The 24567-nt window shown below is 53.9% G+C and overlaps 3 protein-coding genes across 7 annotated transcripts; all 3 read right to left on the bottom strand.

Annotated features, from left to right (window-relative positions):
* Positions 1–242: 242 nt before the first annotated feature.
* On the bottom strand, positions 243–23579 carry LOC125320382 (olfactory receptor 51E2-like). 3 transcript variants are annotated; one of them, XM_048292672.1, is made up of 2 exons: positions 23525–23579; positions 243–1929 (listed from the first exon to the last, which is right to left on the bottom strand). In XM_048292672.1, the coding sequence occupies exon 2, from the start codon at positions 1881–1883 to the stop codon at positions 933–935; it is 951 nt and encodes a 316-aa protein (XP_048148629.1). In that variant the 5' UTR covers positions 1884–1929; positions 23525–23579; the 3' UTR covers positions 243–932. The 3 variants fall into 3 exon arrangements, with proteins under 3 accessions (XP_048148629.1, XP_048148613.1, XP_048148621.1); XM_048292656.1 differs by lacking the exon at positions 23525–23579 and adding an exon at positions 10674–10766; XM_048292664.1 differs by lacking the exon at positions 23525–23579 and adding an exon at positions 4079–4852.
* LOC125320375 (olfactory receptor 51G2-like) lies at positions 5321–10761 on the bottom strand. 2 transcript variants are annotated; one of them, XM_048292640.1, is made up of 2 exons: positions 10674–10761; positions 5321–6906 (listed from the first exon to the last, which is right to left on the bottom strand). In XM_048292640.1, exon 2 carries the CDS (start codon positions 6876–6878, stop codon positions 5904–5906), a length of 975 nt encoding a protein of 324 aa, XP_048148597.1. In that variant the 5' UTR covers positions 6879–6906; positions 10674–10761; the 3' UTR covers positions 5321–5903. The 2 variants fall into 2 exon arrangements, with proteins under 2 accessions (XP_048148597.1, XP_048148605.1); XM_048292648.1 differs by having other exon boundaries at positions 5321–8746; positions 10674–10753.
* On the bottom strand, positions 19216–23592 carry LOC125320365 (olfactory receptor 51G2-like). Of its 2 annotated transcripts, XM_048292619.1 has the most exons (4): positions 23525–23592; positions 22712–22853; positions 20377–21195; positions 19216–20109 (listed from the first exon to the last, which is right to left on the bottom strand). In XM_048292619.1, the coding sequence occupies exons 3-4, from the start codon at positions 21168–21170 to the stop codon at positions 19752–19754; spliced, it is 1152 nt and encodes a 383-aa protein (XP_048148576.1). In that variant the 5' UTR covers positions 21171–21195; positions 22712–22853; positions 23525–23592; the 3' UTR covers positions 19216–19751. The 2 variants fall into 2 exon arrangements, with proteins under 2 accessions (XP_048148576.1, XP_048148585.1); XM_048292628.1 differs by having other exon boundaries at positions 20023–21195.
* Between the last annotated feature and the right edge of the window lie 975 nt (positions 23593–24567).

Below are 24567 nucleotides of genomic sequence, written 5' to 3'. Positions count from 1 at the left end.
CATCCCTGGTTTCACCTCGAAAGTGGAACCACAATTCATGATAATGAGAACAGTGAGAGAGGCTCCCATCAATCCACACAAATCTCTCCAAGGGGTGCCAGAGGATGGTGCCAAACTCTGTTCAGTGGTTACAGTGACAGGACTTTAAGAATTCCCAGTGTGGAATCAAAGGTATGAAACACCCTTGGCTTGGAAATGAGACTTCCTTCAGCATGGAATCATCACTGACATTTATAACTTGCTTATTTTTTTCCCTTGAGATGTTGTCATTTTATTGAATACAATTATTAATTTAAATTATTTTTACAGTTGCTACCAGTAACTCTGAGTCCAAAGTTTTTCCACAGCATCTGCTATGAGGATGTTGAGGGGTCTTGACAGAGCACACAAGAGGTCAGAACAAGACCTCAGAGGTGGAAGTTCTTCTTCTGAAATGCATTTCTGCATCTGTAATGTCACTTTGGACAGGCTTCCTGTAATTATTTTACTTAGAGAATGCTGCTACATGCAAATTTTCTGGCAAAAATTTTGGAATGTGAATGTGCCACATGTGAAAACAATGAATTAACTAAATCATCCCAAACCATCCAGCATTTGCTCTGCTCTCCCACTGTTAGAGGTGGGATGGGAACCAAGAGGTGCAATGCTGGGCCATCTTGATAAGTTTGCTGAGTCACTTTTCCTTCCTTGCAGAACCTGCCAGGTTGGGCTTGGATTTAGATCATTGCAGTCATTTCTCTCTAAGTTTGGTGAGGGTAAACACTCTTGGAAGGAGTTTACAATCAGGAGTTTACAATCAGGAGTTTACAATCAGCTTTTGCCTGGTGGCAGCACCTCAGAGCACACGGACAGGACAGTCCTGCACCACAGACTCTGAGTGTGAAACAAGATGAGCCGGCGTGAGGACACAGGGGACAGCGGCCGAGCCCAGGTCACCGGGGAGTTCTGTCACTAACATGAATCAAACTCAGGATCCTCCTCTGGATCTGCTTGGTCCTCACCCCGTAGATGATAGGGTTGAGCACAGCGGGCACCAGGATGTAGATGTTGCCCATGATGATGTGGACCAGCGGAGCCAGGTCCTTCCCAAACCTGTGCACCACAGACAGCCCGATCAGGGGCACGTAGAAGGCCAGCACCACGCAGATGTGGGCGATGCAGGTGCTGAACACTTTGAGCCTCTCCCTCCACGCCGCGAGGCGCAGGACGGCCTTGAGGATGAGGATGTAGGAGAGGCAGATGAGGACGGCGTCCAGCCCCATGACCAGCAGGATGGCAGTGAGCCCGTACACCACGCTGGGGGTGGTGTTGGCGCAGGCCAGGTTCATCACGTCCTGGTGCAGGCAGAAGGAGTGGGACAGCACCCGGGAGCCGCAGAAGGGAAGGGGCAGGAGCAGCAGAGGCAGAGGCAGGAAGAAGAGCACTCCTCTGGCCATGGCCAGCAGCCCGATTTTGGCCGTGGCGGCGTTGGTGAGGATGGCAGCGTGCCGCAGCGGGTGGCAGATGGCCACATAGCGGTCCACGGCCATGGCCAGCAGCACGGTGGACTCGATGGCCGAGAGCGTGTGGATGAGGAACATCTGGAGCAGGCAGGCGCCGAAGCCGATCTCCCTGCTGTCGAACCAGTAGAAGGAGAGGATGCGCGGCACGGTGGCCGTGGCCAAGGCCAGGTCGATGGCAGCCAGCATGCAGAGGAAGAAGTACATGGGCGCGTGCAGGCTGGGCTCCATCCGCACCACCAGCAGCACCGCGCAGTTGCCCGTCACCGCCAGGATGTAGGCAGAGCACAGCGGGATGGCCATCCAGGACTGCGCGGCCTCCAGCCCCGGGATGCTGGCCAGGATGAAGGACGGGCTGAGGTCAGAGCTGTTGGAGAAGGGCATGGCCCACAGGGCCAGGGGCACTCATGCTATGCCAGGGCACTTCCTGCTGCAAGGGAAACACAAACAGGATTTTTTATAAACCCTTTCCCACGGCTTGGGATCCCACAGGGCCATTCCTGGGATTCTCAGAGTTGCCACACTGATGCAGAGAGCTCGTCTCACAGTTTTTTACCCCATTATGGCTCTATGCAACAACATATGCAGTGACAAAATGCTGACATTTGAGTTTCAACAGGAATTGCCTGAATTCTCTAAAAGGCAGAACATTGTAAAATCAACCTGTTGAAGAACAAACCCATCAGCTGAACTTGTTTGCTTTTCTTTTTAAAGGACAAAATTAAAAATAATAACAAAAAGCCCAGCAGATTTTCAGTGCTTTCTGTAAAACTTCAGTGCTGCTTGATGTTTTCTGTATGTGCCGTGGTGCCCTGTCAGAAATGTGCTCAGTGAGGCTGAAGCTGGCGGTGCTACCTCCCACAGCCCAGCCCTCCCCAGAACAGCACACAGGCACAGGCAGACATGAATCTTTCAATCTTCTTTTGCACATACAAATTGGATTTTCATCTTATGAAAAACATGTAGGGAAAAACCAGAATATCTGTGGAAAAAAAGAATCAGATTATTCACCTTATTCTGTATCTGTGGATTTTCCAGGAGTGCTATGATCCAAGGATAATGGCCTGGAGGTACATAAAAGGCTACATACCTGGAGGTATATTTTAGGCACCTGTCTAATTTCAGGCACCAAGCCAGTACCTGGCTGTACCTGTGCTGCAATAAACCCACCATCCCTCCAGCCCTGGATGGACAGCACAAAGTCAAGCACATAACCTGAACTTTCTGGTTATTCCATGCAAATCAATGATGCAAAGTGGTTTTATGGCAATCTCTGCAGGTTATTAATGGAGTTATTTTATAAGTAATGTTGGGTTGTGAAACATGGGGGGTTTTATTGCACATCTGTGGTGAAGGCTTAAAATACCATCAGGTTTATTCTCCTGATGTGGGGCTTTTCCATCTCGGATGTATAACACGGAGGACTCACATTGTAGTTTTTTATACCCGATTTACACACAGCGTGGGAGGGCTGTTGCTGTCACTGTGCCCAAAATCTATTCCAGGGATGACGCTGGCAGCCAAGCACTTGAATTAAGACACAAATGGAATGAACACGGAGCCTCAGTAATCACCAACAGGTACTGAGACACCTCAGCTGCCAGCCCTGACGGAATCACCGGTGTCTCACTGGAAAATCTCTGCCCCTCTGATCATTTCCCTGAGGGAATGGGGTTGTGAGACAGGCACCAAAACAGTCCCTGATGCTTCAGTTTGTCTCTGATTCTCTGGCACCAATAAATGTACCCAGGTTCTCAGAAGTGGCTCAGGATCTGGCACTGCTGGTGGGCAGAGAGGGTGCTGTGAGGGCCTGGGTTTCTGCAGAGATGGAAACTGGATCCATGTCTTTGAAACACCAGTAAATGCAGATTTATTTTCCTAGGAGGATCCAAGCAGCAGCCCCAGCAGTAAATCACAAACTCACAGAATCAGAGAATCACTGAGGTTGGAAATCCAGGATCATGGAGTCCAACCTTTGACCAATCCCCACCTCATCAAAGAACCATGGAATCCCAGTTTGGGTTGGGAGGGACCTCAAAGCCCATCCAGTGCCACCCATGCCATGGGCAGGGACACCTTCCACTGTGCCAGGCTGCTCCCAGCCCCAGTGTCCAGCCTGGCCTTGGGCACTGCCAGGGATCCAGGGGCAGCCCCAGCTGCTCTGGGCACCCTGTGCCAGGGCCTGCCCACCCTCCCAGGGAACAATTCCAGCCCAATATCCCATCCAGCCCTGCCCTCTGGCAGTGGGAAGACATTCCCCCTTGTCCTAGCACTCCAGGCTGTTTTCCAAAGTCCCTCTCCAGCTCTCCTGGAGCCCCTTTAGGTCCTGGAAGGGGCTCTGAGGTCTTCCTGGAGCCTTCTCTTCTCCAGGCTGAATGATCCCAGCTCTCTCACCTTTCTTCTTCTTTCTCCTTCTCTGCCTTCTCCGCCTTCTCCCTCTTTCCCTTCCCCTTCCTCTCCCCTCAGCCTTTATCTCTCCCTCTCATTCCCCCTCCACCCTGCTCTCCAGCTGTGCTCACAGATGTGCTGATAAATCCGTCACACTTTGCCCTCCAACTCCCCCCCAGACACTTTCTTACTGTGGCAGAGGCGTCTCAGGCTTTTTGTTTCAGAGCCATTTTGGAGAACAGCTGCAGCTGGGAAGCACAGACAGCCAGGGATGAACTCTGGAAGTTTTCAGAGTGGGAGCAGACTCAGAATCTTCTCAGAGTTCTCAATCATCAATTTCAGAATCCTGTGTGAGGATGCTGCAAGCCAGGCCTCCCTCCAGCTCTTTTCTCCTAGATGTTGTTCCCTTATGTTAATTTTCCCTGCAAGCTCCAGTTCAGATCAGAGATATTTGAGCAGAGCCAGTCCCCAGTGCCAGTGGGAGCTGCTCCCCAGGCTGAGCTCCTGGGGGCTGTTGGCGTTTCACCCTGGGCAAGGGCCCCTGGGGACACACTGAGATAATGAGCACAACACAGAGCAAACAGTGGCCTGGGAATCCTCCCCTTTGGAATCTTCCCTGCCCTCTTTCTGGCTTTTTATGAAGCTGTTTCTGCATTATTTTTTCTCTCCATTTTTTTCTCTCCAGCTCCTGCACATGTGGAGCAGAATAGAAAGAAACTGATCTGGGCTGGTGAAGTGCTCAGTGTCAGGCAAAACCAGGCCAGTTCAGGGATGGGATCCTGTCCCAGTGCCTTTGCTGCTTTATCCTTCCAAGATAAACACTGACTGTTGCTTCTTATTCTCCACTGTGCTCAAGACTGGCCTAAATATGGTTTGAGATAAACAGAACTACAGCTCTGCAATTTGGAGGAATTTACAACTGGATGTGGCACTCGCTGCTCTGGTCTGAGTGACAAGGTGGGCATCGGTCACAGGTCTGGGAGGGCTTTTCCAACCCTAGTGGTCCTGTGATTCTATTCTATGATTTGGGGCCATTTTATTCTGTCTGGGGGAGGACAGGGGCCAGGAGAACCACGAAGCCTTTCTGCGTGCCTGGCTGAGAGCCAGCCTCCAGCAGAGCAAGGAGATGCTGGGACATGCTGTCATCTCCCACCTGGGGATGCCCCTGGAGATCTCCTCCCACTCCTCTGAGGGGCACAGCCAGCACTAGCAGGCCTCAGATGGAAGGCAGCAGCACATGGTCCTGGGTGTCAGGAAGTTTAGCCATTCCTACAATGTTTCTGAACCCCCTTTTTTTTTTGCAAGATAGTTTCCACCCCACCAGACCCCCAAGCCCATCCAGACACACCTGACCCATACAGTCCTGCCCATCTGCAGCACACCCTGAAGATTTTAGGCAACTCCAACCTAATACTTCTGCATCATAGAGACAGAAAAAAGGCTTCGTCAAATCTCACGACCTTTCACAACGAATAGATGGATTTTATTGTGGATGCTGCACATACGTGACATTCAATGCAGAGCAATGACTGGGACATTAATTAGACTTGGCAAGCTGGTAAGACTCAAAAACATCCACAAGAGATGCAAAAGCAGCTGTTTTCTGACTGGGGATGGGCACAGCACTCCAGACACATGGATGATGGCTGAGAAGGGCTGAGAGCACCCTGGGTCCCTCAACAGGACCCAGTGAGGAATGCTCTGTGCCCAGCCTGGATGGATCCTTAATCTGGGGGTGTCTGCAGGAAGGCAGGAAAGCACCATGCTAGGACAGAACATGAGAGTTCACAGCTCTGGGTTGGGGGACAGCATCCCAGTGGATCTGCCGTTCTTTCCTCTGGCAGTGACCTGCATGGATGGAGCACCAAGAGACCAGTCCACCAGCTCTGACTGGGAAACCAGGCCAAGAGCTCTGATTGAGAAACCAGCCCCAGAGCTGTGACAGAGAACCCAGCCCCAGAGGTCTGACACACAACCCAGTCCATCAGCACCTTCTGGCAGAACTGGTGGAGGAAACTACCAGTCAGATCCACGCTTCCTGCGCAGGGCCCTGAGCAAGGCCTCCCGCATGTGGGTGGATTTTATGCTGTAGATAACGGGGTTGAGAGCAGGGGGAATGATGAGGTAGGTGTAGGCCACCAAGGTGTTAACGAGGGGAGGAACGTTCTTTCCAAAGCGATGGATCATGGACAGTCCGATCATGGGGATGAAGAACACGAGGACAGCACAGATGTGGGAGACACAGGTGTTCAAAGCCTTCAGACACTCCTCCTTGGTGGTGAGGCTGACGACGGTTCTGATGATGAGGATGTAGGACAGCACGATGAAGATGAAGTCCATCCCCACCGTGGATAAGAGAATGATCATCCCGTAGAAGACATTGACCTTTATATCTGCACATGCCAGGTTCATGATGTCAGGATGGAAGCAGAAGGAGTGGGAAAGCTCCGTCTTGCCGCAGTAGGTCAGTCTCTTGAGCAGGAAGGGAATGGGAAGGAGCGAGACCATCCCTCTCAGCACGATGGCCAGGCCTATCTTTAGGACAATGGTTTTGGTCAGGATGGATGGGTGTCTCAGGGGGTGGGAGATGGCAATGAAGCGGTCAAAGGCCATGGCCAGGAGCACGGAGGACTCGATGAAGGACAGGATGTGGATGAAATACATCTGGGTGAGGCAGGCGTCGAAGCCAATCCTGCGCACATTGAACCAAAAGAGGCCCAGGGTGGTGGGCAGGGTGCAGAGAGCCAGGCCCAGGTCAGTGACCGCCAGCATGGACAGGAAGTAGTACATGGGCTCATGCAGACTTTGGGTCTTCCTGATGATGAACAGGATGACGCAGTTCCCCAAGAGAGCAGTGAGGTAGAGGGCACAGAAAGGGATGGAGATCCAGGGGTGAAGGGCTTCCAGGCCCGGGATGCCCATCATGAGGAAAGCTGAAGGCTGATAGAAGGAGCCATTGAATTCCCAAGGGCTGTGTGAGTCATGCTCCATCCCAGCTCAGCTCTCACATGGCCTAGACCTAAAACAAACCAAGAACACAAACTCCACATAGCGGGAGCCTCCGCTAACAGAGGAGCTGCACATCCCTCCCCCTCCCCACCAGCCTCTGCAGGGATCCCCGTGATGTTTGGGAACAGTGTCACATATGGCTACGCTCTTGTTTACCAAAATGAAGGAAAAGGATGGACATTTCTTCTTGAAAAAGAGAAAAAAAAGAAAGACTTTAGAATGAAAAGGAAAACATTCCTGGGGAGTGCTACTATTTCACAGTTGTCCCCAAACTCCAGAGTTTGAGATGCTCTGTGGAGTGAGCAAACGCCTTTTCTATGATCATCCCAACCACGACCAAGCTGCTAAGCCAAAGCTTCTTTTTTATGCCAGCTGGAGATCAAAAGGCGTGAAAATTGTGAAAGTTTAACCCTGACACTTCTTCTTTAGGAAATCAACACTGGAAACAAATGCAAAATTTGTTGGCACTGGCACAGGCTGCCCAGAGAAGCTGTGGCTACCCCACCCCTGCGAGTGTTTAATGCCAGGTTGGAGCAGCCTGGTCTAGTGGAACGTGTCCCTGCCCACAGCAGTTGCTGGAACAGGATGGGCTTTAAGGCCCCTCCCAATCCAAACCAGTCTGGGATTCCACGATTTCCAGCAGAACAGAGAATCAGCCACTCAGACCCTCCTGCTCTCAGCTCAGAAGATGGTTCCCAGGGCAAGGTGGAATTTCAGCAGTTCTCACACCCAAGCCCTGCTCATTTCACAATCTCACTGCCAGGTGGAGGGGAATAAATGAGCCAAACCCCATGCGGGCACAGGCTCTGTGCGGTGTTTGTAACAGGCACACACCAGGCAAAGCACAAGATATTCCAGGTTCAGAGCCCTGGGGAGGATCCTGGGAAAGCCTCTGGGTCCCAGCTGGAGGCGAGGGGCACATGGGATATGGTGGGTGTTTCAGAGAGGGATCAAGGGCAGGAGGGGAGTGAGGCCTTGGCAGAAATCTGCCAAGCAGTGCCTGCTCCAGCGAGCTCAGCAGGATGTCACTGAGACAGGTGGCGGTGGAGAATGCCCTGGAATAAGAGATCCAGGAAAGAGGCTTGTTCAGCCTGGAGAAGAGAGGTTTGCAGGCATCCGGCAGCAGCCTTCCCCTAGCTCCAAGCAGGCATCGAGGAGGCTGGACCGGGATCTTCACAGCAGAGCACGGAAGAAGGAGGGGAGGCAACAGGTATAAGTTGAAAGGAGGGAGGTTTAGACTGAATAAAATGAGAACTATTTCCCCATCAGACATCGGAGCAGGTTGCCCAGAGGTTGTACATCTCCATCCACAGAAGTTTTCAAGACCCAGCTGGACAAAGCCATGAGACCTCCCAGCCGGCCCTGCCTTGAGGCAGATGTTGGACTAGAGATCTTCAGAAGTGTCTCCAATGTGAATTATCCACTGAACCTCCAAGTCTTGGCACAATCCAGGTTCCTTCATTTCCTGTGACAATGCTGGAGAGGCTGACAGGGTCCCTGAGCCCCTCAGTGACAGAATGACCCACTGGGTGGGTGGGGGAAAGCAGCAAATGTGCAAGACAAGAGCTAATTAAAACAAAAAAATATTTGCGACTTCAGTCTTCCTGCACCTTCCACAGGATACAAAACTCAGGCCACAGAGTGCCTGCATTATGAGCCAGAGGGTTTACTGTAACACAGCTCATGTTTGAATAACACACATTCTTCCATGACATATTTCTTAGGTTCCTAATACGACTTTCTTCACTAGATTCTCAGCTTGAGAGTCCAATGTGACAATAAATCCTGAAGCTCAGCAAGGACAAACATCTTCCTGCTCCAGGGCAAAAGCAACACATAACTGATGGGACCTGGGGAAAACCCAAAATCATTTGATTTTCTCCAGGCAAGGCAGAGTCCCATGCTGGTATCAGAATCACCCTGACCTGCAGCCCTGCTGTGTCAGGTGCTGAAAGGACAATCTCAGCCCTTCCTCAGGAGAGCCTGGGCAGCGCGTGGGGGGCTTGGGCAGGGGTGGGCAGCTGGTGCATCCCCTGCTGGTTCCACAGAGCCTGATGGCACCAAAGGGACCTGCCCGCAGGTACCTCTGGTCCTCGCTGCTGGCTCAGAGCTCCCCAAAGGTAAGAGCTGCCCCTTTCTGCCAATGCAACAGCATCTGCAGGTGGGCAGGCCCTGGCACAGGGTGCCCAGAGCAGCTGGGGCTGCCCCTGGATCCCTGCAAGTGCCCAAGGCCAGGTTGGACAGGGCTTGGAGGAACCTTGTCTGGTGGAAGGTGTCCCTGTGCCTGGCAGGGCTGGCACTGGATGAGCTTTAAGGTCCCTTGCTACCCAGATTATTCCACAATTCTGTGATCTGAGCAGTGAAATCCATCTGCTGACTCCTGCAATTCAGTCACATCTGGAGCCTGGGTAAAAACCCTAAAAATTCCGAGTGTGCGCAGGCCTGCGTCCCTGAGCGCAGCTTCTGGCAGATATCCAGAACTCTCAAAGACATGGAGATCCAACAGTTTTCCAGGAATATGGAGGTGGATAAAGAGACTGTTAGAGCACCAAGGAAAGAAGGGACTGGTGAGAACCCCCTGGGTCTGTAGGAGATGCTTCACTTACAGCAAAAACCTTCCCTCAAACCTGACAAAAACACCATCAACTCCCAGCACAGAAAATGGCTCAGAAATATGATTTATTCACTCTGTTCCCCTCTGAGCTGCTCTGGTTTGTTATGTGCCCCAACACACTACAGATAGAGATTCCTCTCCTAGACGGTTCTACCCCTGCTTGTTTTATGTGTGTGTCTGTAAGGGATGTATATAAATATATACACACCCAATGTATGAAATGTATCAACAACCAGGCCTGCTTGTTCATGTTTAAGTGCATTTGTGTGTGTAGGTAACAGACAGCTCAACTTACAGCACGCATGTGTCTGTCACAGGACCACAGAATCACAAAACCAGGTCAGAAAAGATCTCCTGGCTGACTATCATGGGATGGCAATTGCACCTTTCTTGCGCAGCCAAGCCCTGAGGAGGAAGCAAACCTCCCATTCCTGGAGGATACCAAGTTAAAGATTCATGGCAGGTGGCTGCTGAGCCATCCAGCCCCACAGAAGGTATCTCCTGCTTGGTGCCCAAGGTGTTCCTGCTCCCCAGGAGCAGCCCAGCGCTGGGAGAAGCGGCCAGGCACCAGGGTAGAAGCCTCATGAAGACACAGTGCCGTCCGTTCTCCTGCCCTTAAAGCCGCCTCCTGATTTTTGCCTTTCTCCGGCTTTAATGTTCACCAATAACGCAAAATGCTGGAGTTGTAAGAGTTCTTGTCAGCCAGGGCAGGAGCAGGGCCTTGGGAGCTGGGGCTGGGGCCGGATGAGGCTCAGAAATCTGCTTCTTCCCGAAGAGGAGACGTTGCTGTTTGCACAATGGCATCGCTGCCAACTCAGGCAACCAAGTGAGGGCTCGGCGAAGGGAGCAGGGTCAGCAGAGGGACCCTGGCGATGCAGCACCCAGAGAGCCCAACTGCCTGGTGACTTTGGGGGCCAGGACAGGGACGGGCCATTCCCAGAGCCGGGACGGCCCCCCAAGAGTGGGAGAGCAGCTGGATCCCACGCAAAGCCACAGCCCAGCGACAGCCCCGCGGTGGCTGCAGCTTCCCCGGCGGCACCCGAGATGCACCGGCCCCCTCCCTCCGGCCCGTCCCAGCCGCGGGCACCGCGGGCACCGCCCGAGCGGCGCTGGGGCCACCGCCCGGCCCTGTCACTGTCCCCAGAGGGGCTGACCGCACTCACCGGGGGTGCCGGGGGCTCTCGGGCCAGCGCAGGCGGCTCGGCCCTGTCGAGGAGCAGAGGGAGATCCCGTGTCCGTGTCCGTGTCCGTGTCCGTGTCCGTGTCCGTGTCCGTGTCCGTGTCCGGAGGGCAGCGCTTATAACGCTGACCCTGCCCAATCACCCGGGAGCCGCGCAGCCCCGGCTCCCGTGCGCAAACAGCGGGAGGAGTGCGTGCAGTAAATGAGCGTTTCCATTTATGCTGCTCTCCCAGCAGGCAGGATTTTCTCCTGATAGTTTATTGGTGACATGTTTATGGCTCCCGGCGATTTATGGCTGGCAGTGCTGCAGCCACGGTGCTGGCAATACACATAATTTTTATTGGGAGGATAAATCTGTAGTGGAAATAATAAATTTTGCAAGAGGAGTGCTTGCAGCATCGCTCCGAGGAAATGACAGAGGGGAAGTTCTGGCTGTCTCCCTCTGACCGGTGAGACACCACATGTTTAATTAAAATCATAATATACTGCACAGTAAAACAAACTGGATATTACAAAGGCAAACACAGCCCCAGGGGTGGGCGTCCCCTCGGGCGGCCCAGGAGCTGTCTGTGTCAAGATGTGTTGTGGCAATAAGTTTATCTTTTCCTCCTCAGCTGTGGGATGGAAACTGAATTTAACCACTACTTCTGCACCTGAACCAGGCCAGGGGGAGCAAATCAGTTTGTCTCATGTGCGGTCTCTGTAGAAAATGCAGCCTCTGGCCCTAAAAGACACTTGTGCAGTTGTAAACCCATCTGTGCTGGGGCACTGCCCTCCATGGACACCAGGAAATTCACAGAATCCCAGGATCACTGAGACTGGAAAAGCTGTACTAGACCACAAAGACCAACCTGTGTCCAAACTCCACCTTGTCCCCAGCCCAGAGCACCGAGTGCCACATCCAAGCCTTCCTTGACCACCTCCAGGGATGGGGTCTTGTAAAGGTTTTCACATGGGAGGACAGAACAGGCCTGAGGATCGTCCTCAAGCTGTGCCAGGGGAGGCTCAGGGTGGACAGCAGCAGGAATTTCCCCATGGAAAGGGAGCTCAGGCCTTGGCAGGGGCTGCCCAGGGAGGTTTGGAGTGCCCATCCCTGGAGGTGTCCCAGGAAGGGCTGGAGGTGGCACTCAGTGCTCTGGGCTGGGGACAAGGTGGGCATGGGGCACAGCTGGGCCTGGCTGGGCTGGGAGGGCTTTTCCAGCCTCAGGGATCCTGGGATCCTGTGATTCCATGACCAAGCCTCCACCCCTTTTCCTTCCCTCCTCGCCATCCCTTCCCACACTCCTCTGAGCACTGACCCCCTGAACTCTGCCCTGCAGAGTCAATTTATGAGGATTGGCTCAGCCTCAAATCATAAACACTTCCAGCACAGACTGCCGGGTGCCAAGTGGTGGCTGTGCTCACCCCCAGCTGGGCTCCTGGGAAAGCTCTTGTTATTTTCCTAAAGATGGGAAAATAGATGAAAGCTCCTCACACCCCTCCCCACTCACAGCAATACCCACGTGTCTGGAAAAGGGAATTAAGCAGAAAACCAGCAAGAGTGGCTTGGTGGGGGCACAGTGTGGAGCCACCCCTGTGGGAAGCTCGGTGTGGGCAACTCTTGAGGCACAAATCAGAGGAATTGTAAGACTTGGAGCATATCTGGTAAGATGAAATAATCTCACACTGTGCAATATGTGGGTGGGTGATTCAAGCAAGCTGTGGCTGCCCCATCTCTGGAAGGGTTCAAGGCCGGGTAGGAGCAACCTGCTCTAGTGAAAGGTGTTCCTGCCCATGGCAGGGGGTGAAACGGGATGGGCTTTAAGGTTCCTCCCCACCCAAACCAGTCTGGGGTTCTACTCTACTGAGCAAATGAAACGATCCTACATCTTGCCATCCTGCGGCAAGAGTGGCTATTAATGGCCATTTAGGAAGGTCATTTGCAGTTTATCATTCCCTTGGCACATGTCCCAGCACCTGGCAATCACTTCAGAGGTTTCCTGAGCAGGAGACAGCACCTCAGCCACCGTGTTTCATAGAAAACAAAGAATCTCTCACCTATGAACTTGTCTGATCATTTTACATATCCTTTGGGATCCCACAGCATCCAGCAGTGGAGAGTTCCATAATTCCATTATAAGCTCATTTTAAAAAGTATTTTTTTACTTGATTAAAATCACAGGAAGATTGGGGCTGGTGGGGACCTCAAATATCTATTTATAAATATTCTTTAATATATCTTTAACATGCTGACGTTTTCAGTGTGCGTTCTCCCCTTCCTGGTCCACATAGTGTGAGTAAAGCTGAATAATGACTCCATATGGATCGTCTCCTTCCCATTTTTTATCTTACAGACCTTTCCTGTATTGCTTTATTGTCTCTGCTCAGGGCTGAAAGTTCTTTTTTTGACAATCTCCATTTCTACAGGAGCTTCCTTGGAGTGGTCAGGCTGATAGATTGGATTATTGTAGGTTCCTTCCAAGCAAATCTTTCCCTTTCCCTTTCCGTTTTCTCTCTCTGCACAAGTCCCTGACAGGAGGGGGCAGCCGGGGGGGTCGGGCTCTGCTCGCAGGGAACAGGGACAGGAGGAGAGGGAACGGCCTCAGGCTGGGCCAGGGCAGGCTCAGGGTGGACAGCAGCAGGAATTTCCCCATGGAAAGGGAGCTCAGGCCTTGGCAGGGGCTGCCCAGGGAGGTTTGGAGTGCCCATCCCTGGAGGTGTCCCAGGAAGGGCTGGAGGTGGCACTCAGTGCTCTGGGCTGGGGACAAGGTGGGCATGGGGCACAGCTGGGCCTGGCTGGGCTGGGAGGGCTTTTCCAGCCTCAGGGATCCTGGGATTCTGGGATTCATCATCTTATGAACAACAGGGTGACCTCAACACTGACCATGGAAAAAATTACAGAGGGAGATGCTTCCACTCCAGCCCAGGCTCCTTCTTTCCGCCTGCACAGCTGCAGCTCATGCAGAGGTGAGGGCGCTGGGGCAGTTCTGGGAGAGAAATGGTGACTTTAATTGAAATCACCACAAACCCCAGGTAAAGCCAAGTGGAATCAGCCAATTTCCTGTGCTGCCCTGAGCGACACAGAAGAGCTCTGCGGCCCCCATGCCCTATCCTGCTCAAGTGAATGAGCTCTTCAGGGGCAAACATTGACACAGTTAATGCCTGAATTGGTCCATCAGGGAAATAACCCAACGGGAGGTTCAGAAAATGCAGAGGGCACAGGCAGTGAGGCTGTATGGGCAGCAGACTCCACTTTTAGTGTGCGGGATGGAAAATCAAACAGTCCCAGAGACATCTGCAAACACTGGGTTTTGCTTGCCCGTATCAGAGATGGCAGAGAGGTTCAGAGGCACAGCCTGGGTGCCATGGGCTGAAATGCAGACTCAGAGCAGACACGTCCAGCATGTCCCAAACCTCCACCAGGCAGGAAAGTGCTGGCTGAGAGCTGCAAAGGAAGGAGATCTAAAGCTCTTAGAGAGTGTCCAAAGGAGGGACAGGAGGATGGGAAGGGTCTGCAGGGGCCACCCGAGGTCACCTGGTCAGCTCAGCCTGGAGGAGCCTGAGGGCAGAGCTCCCCGGGGCTGCAGCTCCTCCCGAGGGGCAGCGCAGGGACAGCTCTGATCTCTGCTCCTGGGCCAGGGACAGCAGCCAGGGAGCGGCTGGAGCTGGGCCAGGGCAGGGTTAGGTTGGATTTTAGGGAAAGGTTCTTCCCCCAGAGGCTGCTGGGCACTGCCCAGGCTCCCCAGGGAATGGGCACGGCCCCGAGGCTGCCAGAGCTCCAGGAGCGTTTGGACAGCGCTGCCAGGGATGCCCAGGCTGGGATTGGTGGGGGGTCTGGGCAGGGCCAGGGGTGGGACTGGGTGATCCCTGTGGGTCTCTTCCAGCTCAGGATATTCTGTGATTCTAACTAACAACTGGAATGCAATAAATTTACCCTGATGGGGAAGGAATGTCAGGCAAAGCTGTGAATCTCCTGCTGCTGGATGGTCCCAAGGAGAGCAGTGCCCAATCCCCAAACTCGGCACCACGTGTGGGGACTCTTGGACAAACGTTGTTCCTGAGGGGCTTCCTCACAGCCGTGGCTGGTACCTCCCCGAGCTCCCCATGCCCAGCACAGCTCCACCAGGGACGGCTGGCAGGGGAGAGGGCATGGCATTGCCTGCGGAGAGACCGCTGCTCCGCCAAAGCAACAAAACTTGTCACTGAAAAGCCCCCTTTGATTTCCAGTGCATTCCCGGGTGCCCAAAATGGGCCAGATGGATCCAGGTGATTGCCAGGGATAGGGACAGCTATGGTCTGCTCTGCAGGAGGATTTCCTTCCTAGAAAGAATTAATTTAAGGGTTTCCAGGTTGCCTGGCCATGTCTGGATCAAGGAGGCAGGGTTGAGGTGCATGAGTGCTGCATGAATTTCACATTTTTCTTCACCCTGTTTCACAAGGTTTAAAGATACCAAAATTCCAGAATATAGAGTCATAGAATCCCAGACCAGTTTGGGTTGGGAGGGACCTTAAAGCTCACCCTGTTCCACCCCCTGCCATGGGCAGGGACACCTTCCACTAGACCAGGTTGCTCCAAGGCCTGTCCAGCCTGGCCTTGAACACTGCCAGGGCTATAAGTCTGAAAAGGTTTAAAAGACTCTTTGTTTTGATCTCCTCAACAGATCTTACGTTCTTTAGTTTGAAGTAGTTTCATTCTCATAAGGCCAAATGTGTCCATTGTCCTTTATCACTCTGATATAATGGGATTTTTGGAAAATACTGCACCAGGCATCTCACTAACAGCGCAAGGAAAAGAGGGCAGAGCTGTGAGGATAGGCAGTAACGAGATTATGCTGCAATTCTGCAATGATTTCTTCAAAATAAATCACTGGGATGTCATCAAACTGGTCAAAATTCAATCTGGCAAAACATTAGCAGATGATTCTGCTTCCAGAAGGGACGGGAGAAAGATCCAGGGGAATTTGTAACTGGTACATGAGCAACTGTGATGCTGAGTGATCTCAGAACCTTGAGCTGCTCATGGATAGATGGGTTTGTGTTCTTATCACAGACCAGTTTTATCTCTCAGGGGGGACCTTGTGGCTCTGCACAAGTCCCTGACAGGAGGGGGCAGCTGGGGGGGCCGGGCTCTGCTCTCAGGGAACAGGGACAGGAGGAGAGGGAACGGCCTCAGGCTGGGCCAGGGCAGGCTCAGGGTGGATATTGGGAAAATTCCGTCATGGGAAGGATTGTCCAGCCCTGGCACAGCTGCCCAGGGCAAAAGCTGAGGGTTTATTTCTGCATGACCTACAGAGCTATAAACACTTCCCATGGTCCCACCCACCAGGGGAAACCTGAGACGAAGCGTTTGGGATCTGGGATGTGGGTTTGGGGTTAGGATTTGGTTTGAAGTTTCCTTGTTTGAACTGGCAGAGCATCTCAGCTCACCTTAGAGCAGATGAGCTCCACAGCTCCAGGGACCACATCGAGCCATCCCCTCCTGCCATGGGAACCTGGACTTCACAGGTAGCCTCATGTTTGAGACACTCAGTGCAGATCTGGGGAAACTCCAAAGCTGCATTTTGGGAGGTTTTCCTCATCATTTGAAAAGCCCTATATCCCTCTATAGTGTCCCACATCCCATTTCATTCTGGCCTCACTGATGACCTGCTGCGTTCTCAGGGCTGAGATTAACACATGGAATCTGTTCACCCGGAGCCCAGGGCTGCTCTGTCTGGTGATGCGGATATGGAGGTGTAAACAGAGGATTTTGTGTTCTCAGACTAGGTCAGAACATTAGTCCATGTCCAATTCCCAAGACAGAACAAACTTTCCCAATGAATGTGTGACTGCCCTCAGGACCACACCAGTCATGCTGGTTTACAAGAAAGTTCCCTGGACTTTCACAGGACAGTGAAATCCCAAGATACAGAAGCAGAGGGGTTCAGTGGCTGCTCCTAAAAACAATAAAAAGGAAAAACATCTCAGTGGAATGCATCAGAGTATCCCAGATCCGACTCCATTTCAGAGCTGGTCTCCTTAACCCCTTTAACTCCTTAGGACCCATTTTTGATGTCTTGCAGAGCAGATGAAGTTTTACCAGTAAGAAAGTTGTGCTGCTGCAGAGACACTTCTCCCTTGCTGGGAAGAAAAACTCTTTCAAATCCATTAACACAAACCCAGCTGAATCTCTGGGGGGGCTGTGTGGGGTCAGCTGATACCAAAGGAATGTCAGACATGGGACTGAACTGTGAGATGGGTACAAAACACAAAAGTTGATCAGAATAAGAATGGAGTGAGGCAGTGTCGTTTCTTCATCATCATAAAAAGGTGTGGGTTGGAAAGGACCTCAAAGCCCATCCAGTGCCACCCCTGCCATGGCAGGGACACCTCCCACTGTCCCAGGCTGCTCCCAGCCCCAATGTCCAGCCTGGCCTTGGGCACTGCCAGGGATCCAGGGGCAGCCCCAGCTGCTCTGGGCACCCTGTGCCAGGGCCTGCCCACCCTCCCAGGGAACAATTCCTGCCCAATCTCCCATCCAGCCCTGCCCTCTGGCACTGGGAAGCCATTCCCTGGCTCCTGTCCTTCCAGCCTGTCCGGGGGTGACTGTATGATGCTGTGTTCCCTATGGTCTGCCCTGTGCCAGACATGAATCCTGCGCCAGACATGAATCCTGTGCCTTCCTGTGTCTTTAAGCTGTTTCTCAGGAGAGGGGGGAGAGCAGCCAGGCGAATTTTTCAGAGCGGTTTGTGCTCAAGGACACACACGGTCCCCTGCGCTGCTGCTGCTGCTGCTACAGAGCCGAGGAAAGCACCTTCCTGCTTTTTTCCCAGCTCTCGGCTCCTTTTCTCAGGAGGGAGACGGAGAGTTAAAACTCTTTGCTTTGTAGCTAGCCTGCTAGCTGAGGCAAGAACTTTTCTTGGGACTGTTCTGCTGCGGTCCGGATCGCCATCACCGGGCAGCCCGCGCCGAGCCCCGGCTCCGGAGAGAGCAGAGCCACACCCACAGAAAGGACTCTGAAATCTACCCAGGTTTCTTCTCCACAGCGAGAGGTTCATTCTCTTTTCCGTGCCTGCATGCACTTTGCTTGTTAAATAAATAGCGGTTTTTTTCACTTTCCTCCGAGGAATTTCTTTCCGAACCTGGTGGGGGAGGAGCTGCTGAAATCTGCCTTCTAACAGGGGGACGTTCATTTCGTACCTTTTCCTCCAAATTTGTCTCAAACCAAGGTACAGCCCTTGTCCCCAGTCCCTCTGCAGCTCTCCTGGAGCCCCTTTAGTCTCTGCAAGGGGCTCTGAGCTCTCCCTGGATCCTTCCCTTCTCCAGGTGAGCACCCCCAGCTCTGCCAGCCTGGCTCCAGAGCAGAAGCTTCACATTCCTGTGAGCATCCTGGAGCCCCTGAACCACCCCCTGTGTGCCGGTGCTGGTGTGAAGAGGAAGCTGACAGCTCCTACTGTCTGCTGGCAAAATGGAATTTTGGGATGGCAAATACAGTGTGCAGGTCCAGGGCTGAGGAAGTTCAGGTGGGGAAAGGCAGCGACAGCTGGAAAGCACTTGTAGAAAAATTGGTCTGTCCATTATTGCTTTGGGCGATGCTATGGAAAGTCAAACAGAGCAAAGCAAACAGCGAATGCTGGGAAGAGTCGAGGTGCTGTCAATGATTAAATGGAGACAGCGAATTGCTATGAGTTGGGAACAGCTGGAGAACAGCCGGGTTTGGGGGGAGCTGTCAGGATGGGAGTGAGGGAGAGCCACAAGGGAGCACAGGGCATGACCCATACCCTGGGTCATCCCACACGAGGGCAGTAGGGCGAGGGAGGGGATTCTGCCCCTCTTCTCTGCTCTCATGAGACCCCGCCTGGAGTGTGTCCAGCTCTGGGGCCCCAAAACAGGGACATGGAGCTGCTGGACAGAGCCCAGAGGAGGCCCTGGTGCTGCTCCAGGGGTGGAGCCCCTCTGCTCTGGAGCCAGGCTGGGAGAGCTGGGGGTGCTCAGCTGGGGAAGGGAAGGATCCAGGGAGAGCTCAGAGCCCCTTGCAGGGCCTAAAGGGGCTCCAGGAGAGCTGCAGAGGGACTGGGGACAAGGCATGGAGGGCCAGGAGCCAGGGAATGGCTTCCCAGTGCCAGAGGGCAGGGCTGGATGGGAGATGGGGCAGGAATTGTTCCCTGGGAGGGTGGGCAGGCCCTGGCACAGGGTGCCCAGAGCAGCTGGGGCTGCCCCTGGATCCCTGGCAGTGCCCAAGGCCAGGCTGGACATTGGGGCTGGGAGCAGCCTGGGACAGTGGCAGGTGTCCCTGCCATGGCAGGGGTGGGATGGGATGAGCTTTAGGGTCCCTCCCAACCCAAGCCAGTCTGGGATTCTGTGGTTTCCCTTTCCTTTTCTCCTCCTTGTCCACTCAGCTACAGGGATGAGGAGCAGGTTGGGCTGAGATATCCCAGAGGAGGAGAGCAGCCCCAGGGAAGACTCAAGGCACTGCTGTGGAGGCAGAAAGGAGGAAAGGGCCTGGCAGGACCCTGCAGACAGGACAAAGTCACGGGGATTTTTGTGGTTTTCCTTGCAGGGAGGATTATTTTACACAATTCCAGGTGTGGTTAGTCAGGAGGGATTGCCTGGGGATGGGGTGGAGGCTCCTCAGTGACTACTGGGTGCTCTGAGAGGGGCAGCCCAGCAGCCCAGGTGTGAAACATGTCACCTGTGCATCTCGAGTGTGCCTAAGGGACTGTGGCTGTGCACAACCACCCCACACATCACAGGACGCCTTTGGATGGCACTGCATACCCAGGGTACCCTGGAGCTCCACTCAGAGGAGCCTGTCCTCATTGGGATCATAACCTCGGAGGCGGGAGGGATTTTCCTGATGTTCCCAGAAGGGTTATAGGCTGAGATGGTATCATGAGTCAGGAAAAACCACACACTCCCCTTGCAGACCCCTCAAGGACACCACAGTCACGTTTCTGGGTTTGTGTCCCAGGTACTCAGATTTCTGGGTTTGTGTCCACAGGCGAGTTCTTGTCTCCCTAACTGCAAAGATGTGGCTCACATTGGCTGTACAATGAAGGCTAAGGAGTCTCAGAGGGTCACACAACTCTGGGAACTGACGGTCTCATATCCTGGACTGAACAGGGATATTGCAAATAAAAACACAAGTCTGGTAACACTGTCTGTATTTCTGCAGAGACCAAACCCCATCTTGGCAGTGAATTCCAGTGAAAGCCTGCTCCCAGCAGCCTTGTCTCTCCTCTGCCTGCAGGGAGGGCAGCTTTGCCACAAGGCCACACCAGCTCTGGCCTCTCGCAGCCCTTCGGAGAGTGGAGCATCCCAAAACGGGAGGGGGATAGTGTGGATTGTCATAACCCATCCCTCTGTGGAGAGGAGCAGAGCCGTGCTGCAGAGAGGTGACAGGGATGGGAAGGAACACAAGGGATTTTCTCCAGGAGAGGTATTGCCCATGAGCAACCAGTCTGGAGAGGAACAGAAGGAGGAGACTGGCATTAGGAAATTGCCACTCTGGGACTCCAGTGTGGAGAGGAAAGAGGGAGGAGTCCAGCCTTGGGGCACTCTGGGGCTAGCCCTGCTGCTGGGTCCCTCTCCAGCAGAGCAGCAGGAGGATCCGCCTGCGGATCTGCTTTGTTTTCCAGCTGTACACGAGGGGGTTCAGGACAGGGGGGACCAGCAGGCAGGCATCAGCCAGGAGCGTGGGGGCGAGGGGGGGCAGGTGCTTCCCAAACCTGTGGATGACGGACAGGCTGATGAGTGGGATGTAGAAGAGCAGGACGGCGCAGAGGTGGCAGATGCAGGTGCTGAAGGCTTTGGCTCGCGCCCCCGGGGAGATGGTGCCCAGGATGGCCCTGAGGATGAGCACGTAGGACAGGAGGATGGCCAGTGAGTCCAGGCCCTTGGTGAGGATCACGGCGCTCAGCCCGTACCAGCTGCTGGGCCGCACGTCCCCGCACGCCAGCCTCAGCATGTCCTGGTGCAGGCAGAAGGAGTGGGACAGAACGCGGGCCCTGCAGAACGGCATCCTTGCCATGAGGGCAGCGACGGGCAGCACCAGGCAGGTGCCCCGCAGGACGATCAGCACCCCTGCCCTGGCCACCAGGGAGCCGCTCAGCACGGAGCCGTAGCGCAGGGGGTGGCAGATGGCCACGAAGCGGTCGAAGGCCATGGCCACCAGGACCCCGGACTCAATGGCCGAGAAGGTGTGGATGAAGTACATCTGGGCAAGGCAGGCCTGGAAGGGGAGCGAGGTGGCCGGGACGCAGAACACGGCCAGCACGGTGGGCAGGGTGCAGAGGGACAGCCCCAGGTCTGCCAGGGCCAGCATGGACAGGAGCTGGTACATGGGGGCGTGCAGGGCGTGCTCTGCCCTGATGGCCCAGAGCAGGCAGCAGTTCCCCAGCAGCATGAGCAGGTACAGGCAGCACAGGGGCAGGGCCACCCAGAGGCTGCTCACTGCCACCCCGGGAATGCCTGTGAGGATGAAGGCCAGGGGGCTGGACCCAGTCCTGTTGGAAGAGGACATCTCACTGCTCCAGTGGTCCAAGGGTCTGGAAATTAAAGTATCTTGGAATAAAAGCCCTGCTAGGAGACATCCCAGCTGGCACAGGGTGGGGAGGGCAGGCTCCTGGGAGCCAAAAAGCCCTGAGCAGCTGCACTCATTTGAGACTATCCCATCGATCAGATATGAGAAAGATATTAGATCATTTCTTCCTAATTTCTAAATAGATATTAGGAAGGGATTGTTCTCTGGGAGGGTGGGCAGGCCCTGGCACAGGGTGCCCAGAGCAGCTGGGGCTGCCCCTGGATCCCTGGCAGTGTCCAAGGCCAGGCTGGACATTGGGGCTTGGAGCAGCCTGGGACAGTGGGAGGTGTCCCTGCCCATGGCAGGGGTGGCACTGGATGGGCTTTGAGGTCCCTCCCAACCCAAACTGGGATTCCATGACTCTGTTATCAGTGAAGGAAAAGCCACAGTGGACCAGCCTCGGGATCACCATCGCCAGGGCTGTGTACAGCAGCAGACAACGAGGGACAGAAGTAGGACATGTAAGTGTTTCCCCCTGTTGCAGTCCCTTTTAAATGCCAAAATTTTCAGGAAATTTGGTGCTCAGCCCTTTGGCAGGTGCCCCAAAGCTTCTCAGCAGCACAGACAAGACCAAGCTGTGTGTTCCTGCCCGGGGTAGGAGGAGAGGTGGGATGGAGCCCTGGCGATCACCCTGGGAACGGGGCTGGCTGCTCCCCATGGCAGTGATGGAGCAGCCTTGGCCATGCTGGTTCCTGCAGGGATGAGGCAGCCGGCAGGAGAGGGAAGGGAGGATGGAGGGGGCGTGAGATGAAGGCAGGGAAAAGCCAATGTTTGTGCTGAACTGAATGCGGTGGGACCACGAGAGAGAACATCTCCCTCAGAGAGGAGAAGCAGCCCCATTACGTGTGAGTCTGTGTTGATTCCTTCCCCTTTGCTTTCAGCTTGGCAGAGTGTGTGATGTTTTAGGGAGCTTTATCAGCGAGATCTGCGGGTCAATTATCCAAACCAGCCCCGAGGGAAGGAAATGCCATTTGTACTTCTCAGCTCCAAAAAGATTAAATGGAAAGGAAGAAATTCAGAGGCTCAAATAAGAGAGAAAACCTGAATCACATAATCCCAGGATTCCTGAGGCTGGAAAATCCCTCCCAGCCCAGCCAGTCCGACCTGTGCCCGATGCCCACCTTGTCCCCAGCCCAGAGCTCTGAGTGCCACCTCCAGCCCTTCCTGGGACACCTCCAGGGATGGGCACTCCAAACCTCCCTGGGCAGCCCCTGCCAAGGCCTGAGCTCCCTTTCCCTGGGGAAATTCCTGCTGCTGTCCACCCTGAGCCTCCCCTGGCACAGCTTGAGGCCATTTCCATTTGTCCTCTCCCTGTTCCCTGGGAAGGTCCCCCTGTTGAGCCTCCTTTTCTCCAGGCTGAGCCCCTTCCCCAGCTCCGTTCCCTTCCCTGGACATGCTCAATGTCTCTCCTGCCCTGAGGGACGTTGGACACTGAAGATGAAATGATGTTTCACCTGCCCTGAGGCCGTCAGAAAACTCACCAGTGGATTCCAGGTCTCTCTCTAGGATCCCAGCAGCCGCCTGCTCTCCTGGGCATCCTCAGAGCCCGAGCAGGGGGCAGGAGCTGCGGCGCTCAGCGAGAGGAGGTGGGGGCAGCTGGGGGGGATTTCCAGAGCAGGCTCTCTGCAAATGCAGGTGCATTTAGTGCCTGTTACAAACTCCAGCTGAGCAGCTGATGGTGGCAGCAGCTCAGCTCAGCCCTCACCACGGCTGGCCAGGGAAAAGCTCTGGGTCTCTTATCAGCTGGGAATTAACACTTTGTGCATAGCTGAGGAGCACAGATTGATTAAAATTTGTCTCAGACTCTTCACAGAATCCCAGAGTGGTTTGGGATGCAAGGGACCTTACAGCCCATCCAGTGCCACCCCTGCCATGGCAGGGACACCTCCCAGGCTGCTCCAAGCCCCAATGTCCAGCCTGGCCTTGGACACTGCTAGAGATCCAGGGGCAGCCAACACCTATTCATGAACCACTTGAGAGAATGAAGGGAATTCGTAATTATTGACCAAGGTGGACTTTTAGGGTGCCTTTTCATCAGCACAGAATCAGCACAGAAAGGTTTGACAGGAACATAAACATTGCCCAGCTCCACCCCCTGCCCCAAGCCCACCTGTAGATATGAGATCAAAAGGAATATTTAGCAAAGCGATTTGCTCCCAGCACTTTCCTTACACGCTGTTTGTTGCTTCAGCCAGAGACCTCCGTAAATTCTGGTTTGAATCAAGCCCTGACAGAAATTGCCCTTTCAGAGGAACAACATCCCTGTTTCCTTCAGGCAGCCCAGCTGTACTTACCCGGGTGACAGCAGAGGACACGGGGAGGGGACCAGGGCCAGCCCTGGCTGCTCACGCTGCTCACAGGGCTGGGAAGCTGCATTTAAGCAGCCACAAAACCCCGCGGGGCTCCCCCAGGGACACACAGCTCATGTCTTTGTCCTTCAGGGCGTGTGAGCACCACAGGAATGCCTACACGCTTTTCCTTGTTTTCTCTGAAAAAACAGCACCGTGAAAAATGGGAGGAAAGGGAGATTTGGGACAGTAGATGGAGAAAAAAATAGCAGAAGTGACGTACACAGAAAATTCACACATTTTCACCCTGCTCTGTGAAAATTTTGCACTTGGGAAAGTGAAGTGATCCAGCCCTGGTGCCCTCCTCCCCTGGCTGCCCCCGTGCAGCTCCCTGATTTGTACCAAGGTAGATTTTATATCTCTACATTTGCACGCCTGTGTGTTTATCACATTTAGACAGAGAGAGAGAGAGATACAGAGAGAGAGAGGGATTAAATACCAGGAAACAAGGACAAGAAGAAAATCCCTAAAAGGTTCCTAAAAAAGGAGCACAGACCAAGAAACCTGTCAGAGGATTCATAGAACCACCACAGAATCACAGAATGGTGTGGGTTGGAAGGGACCTCAAAGCTCATTTCCTTCCATCCCACCTCACCATGGTCCACACCTTCTGATTCTTAATCAGAAATGGTATTTTGATTTTTTTTTTTTTTTTTTTTTTTAATAATGTGATGAATTTCACACACAGATGGGGTACAGAGATGGAGGGTGGTGTGCTGCTCCCATTGTCCACAGCTGTGGGGGAGCCTCCAGCTGCCTGTTCCACACCTTTGACAGGGCACAGCCCAGGGCTGTGAGTGTTCCACTGCCTAAAGGGGCTCCAGGAGAGCTGGAGAGGGACTGGGGACAAGGGCTGGAGGGCCAGGACACAGGGAATGGCTTCCCAGTGCCAGAGGGCAGGGATGGATGGGAGATTGGGCAGGAATTGTTCCCTGGGAGGGTGGGCAGGCCCTGGCACAGGGTGCCCAGAGCAGCTGGGGCTGCCCCTG

Source organism: Corvus hawaiiensis, chromosome 2 (genome assembly GCF_020740725.1).
Source record: "Corvus hawaiiensis isolate bCorHaw1 chromosome 2, bCorHaw1.pri.cur, whole genome shotgun sequence".
NCBI lineage: Eukaryota > Metazoa > Chordata > Aves > Passeriformes > Corvidae > Corvus > Corvus hawaiiensis.
Note: the sequence above shows the minus strand (reverse complement) of the source record. Positions and strands in the feature narration are given on the sequence as shown.

Excerpts from the sequence above, each read along its gene's own strand:
- LOC125320375 (XM_048292640.1), bottom strand. The coding sequence starts at position 6,878 with ATGGAGCATGACTCACACAGCCCTTGGGAATTCAATGGCTCCTTCTAT.
- LOC125320365 (XM_048292619.1), bottom strand. The coding sequence starts at position 21,170 with ATGTCCTCTTCCAACAGGACTGGGTCCAGCCCCCTGGCCTTCATCCTC. Across the intron at positions 20,110-20,376 it reads AGCCTGTCCGTCATCCACAG|ACTGGTTGCTCATGGGCAAT; the intron begins GTTTGGGAAGCA and ends GTTCCTCTCCAG.
- LOC125320382 (XM_048292672.1), bottom strand. The coding sequence starts at position 1,883 with ATGCCCTTCTCCAACAGCTCTGACCTCAGCCCGTCCTTCATCCTGGCC.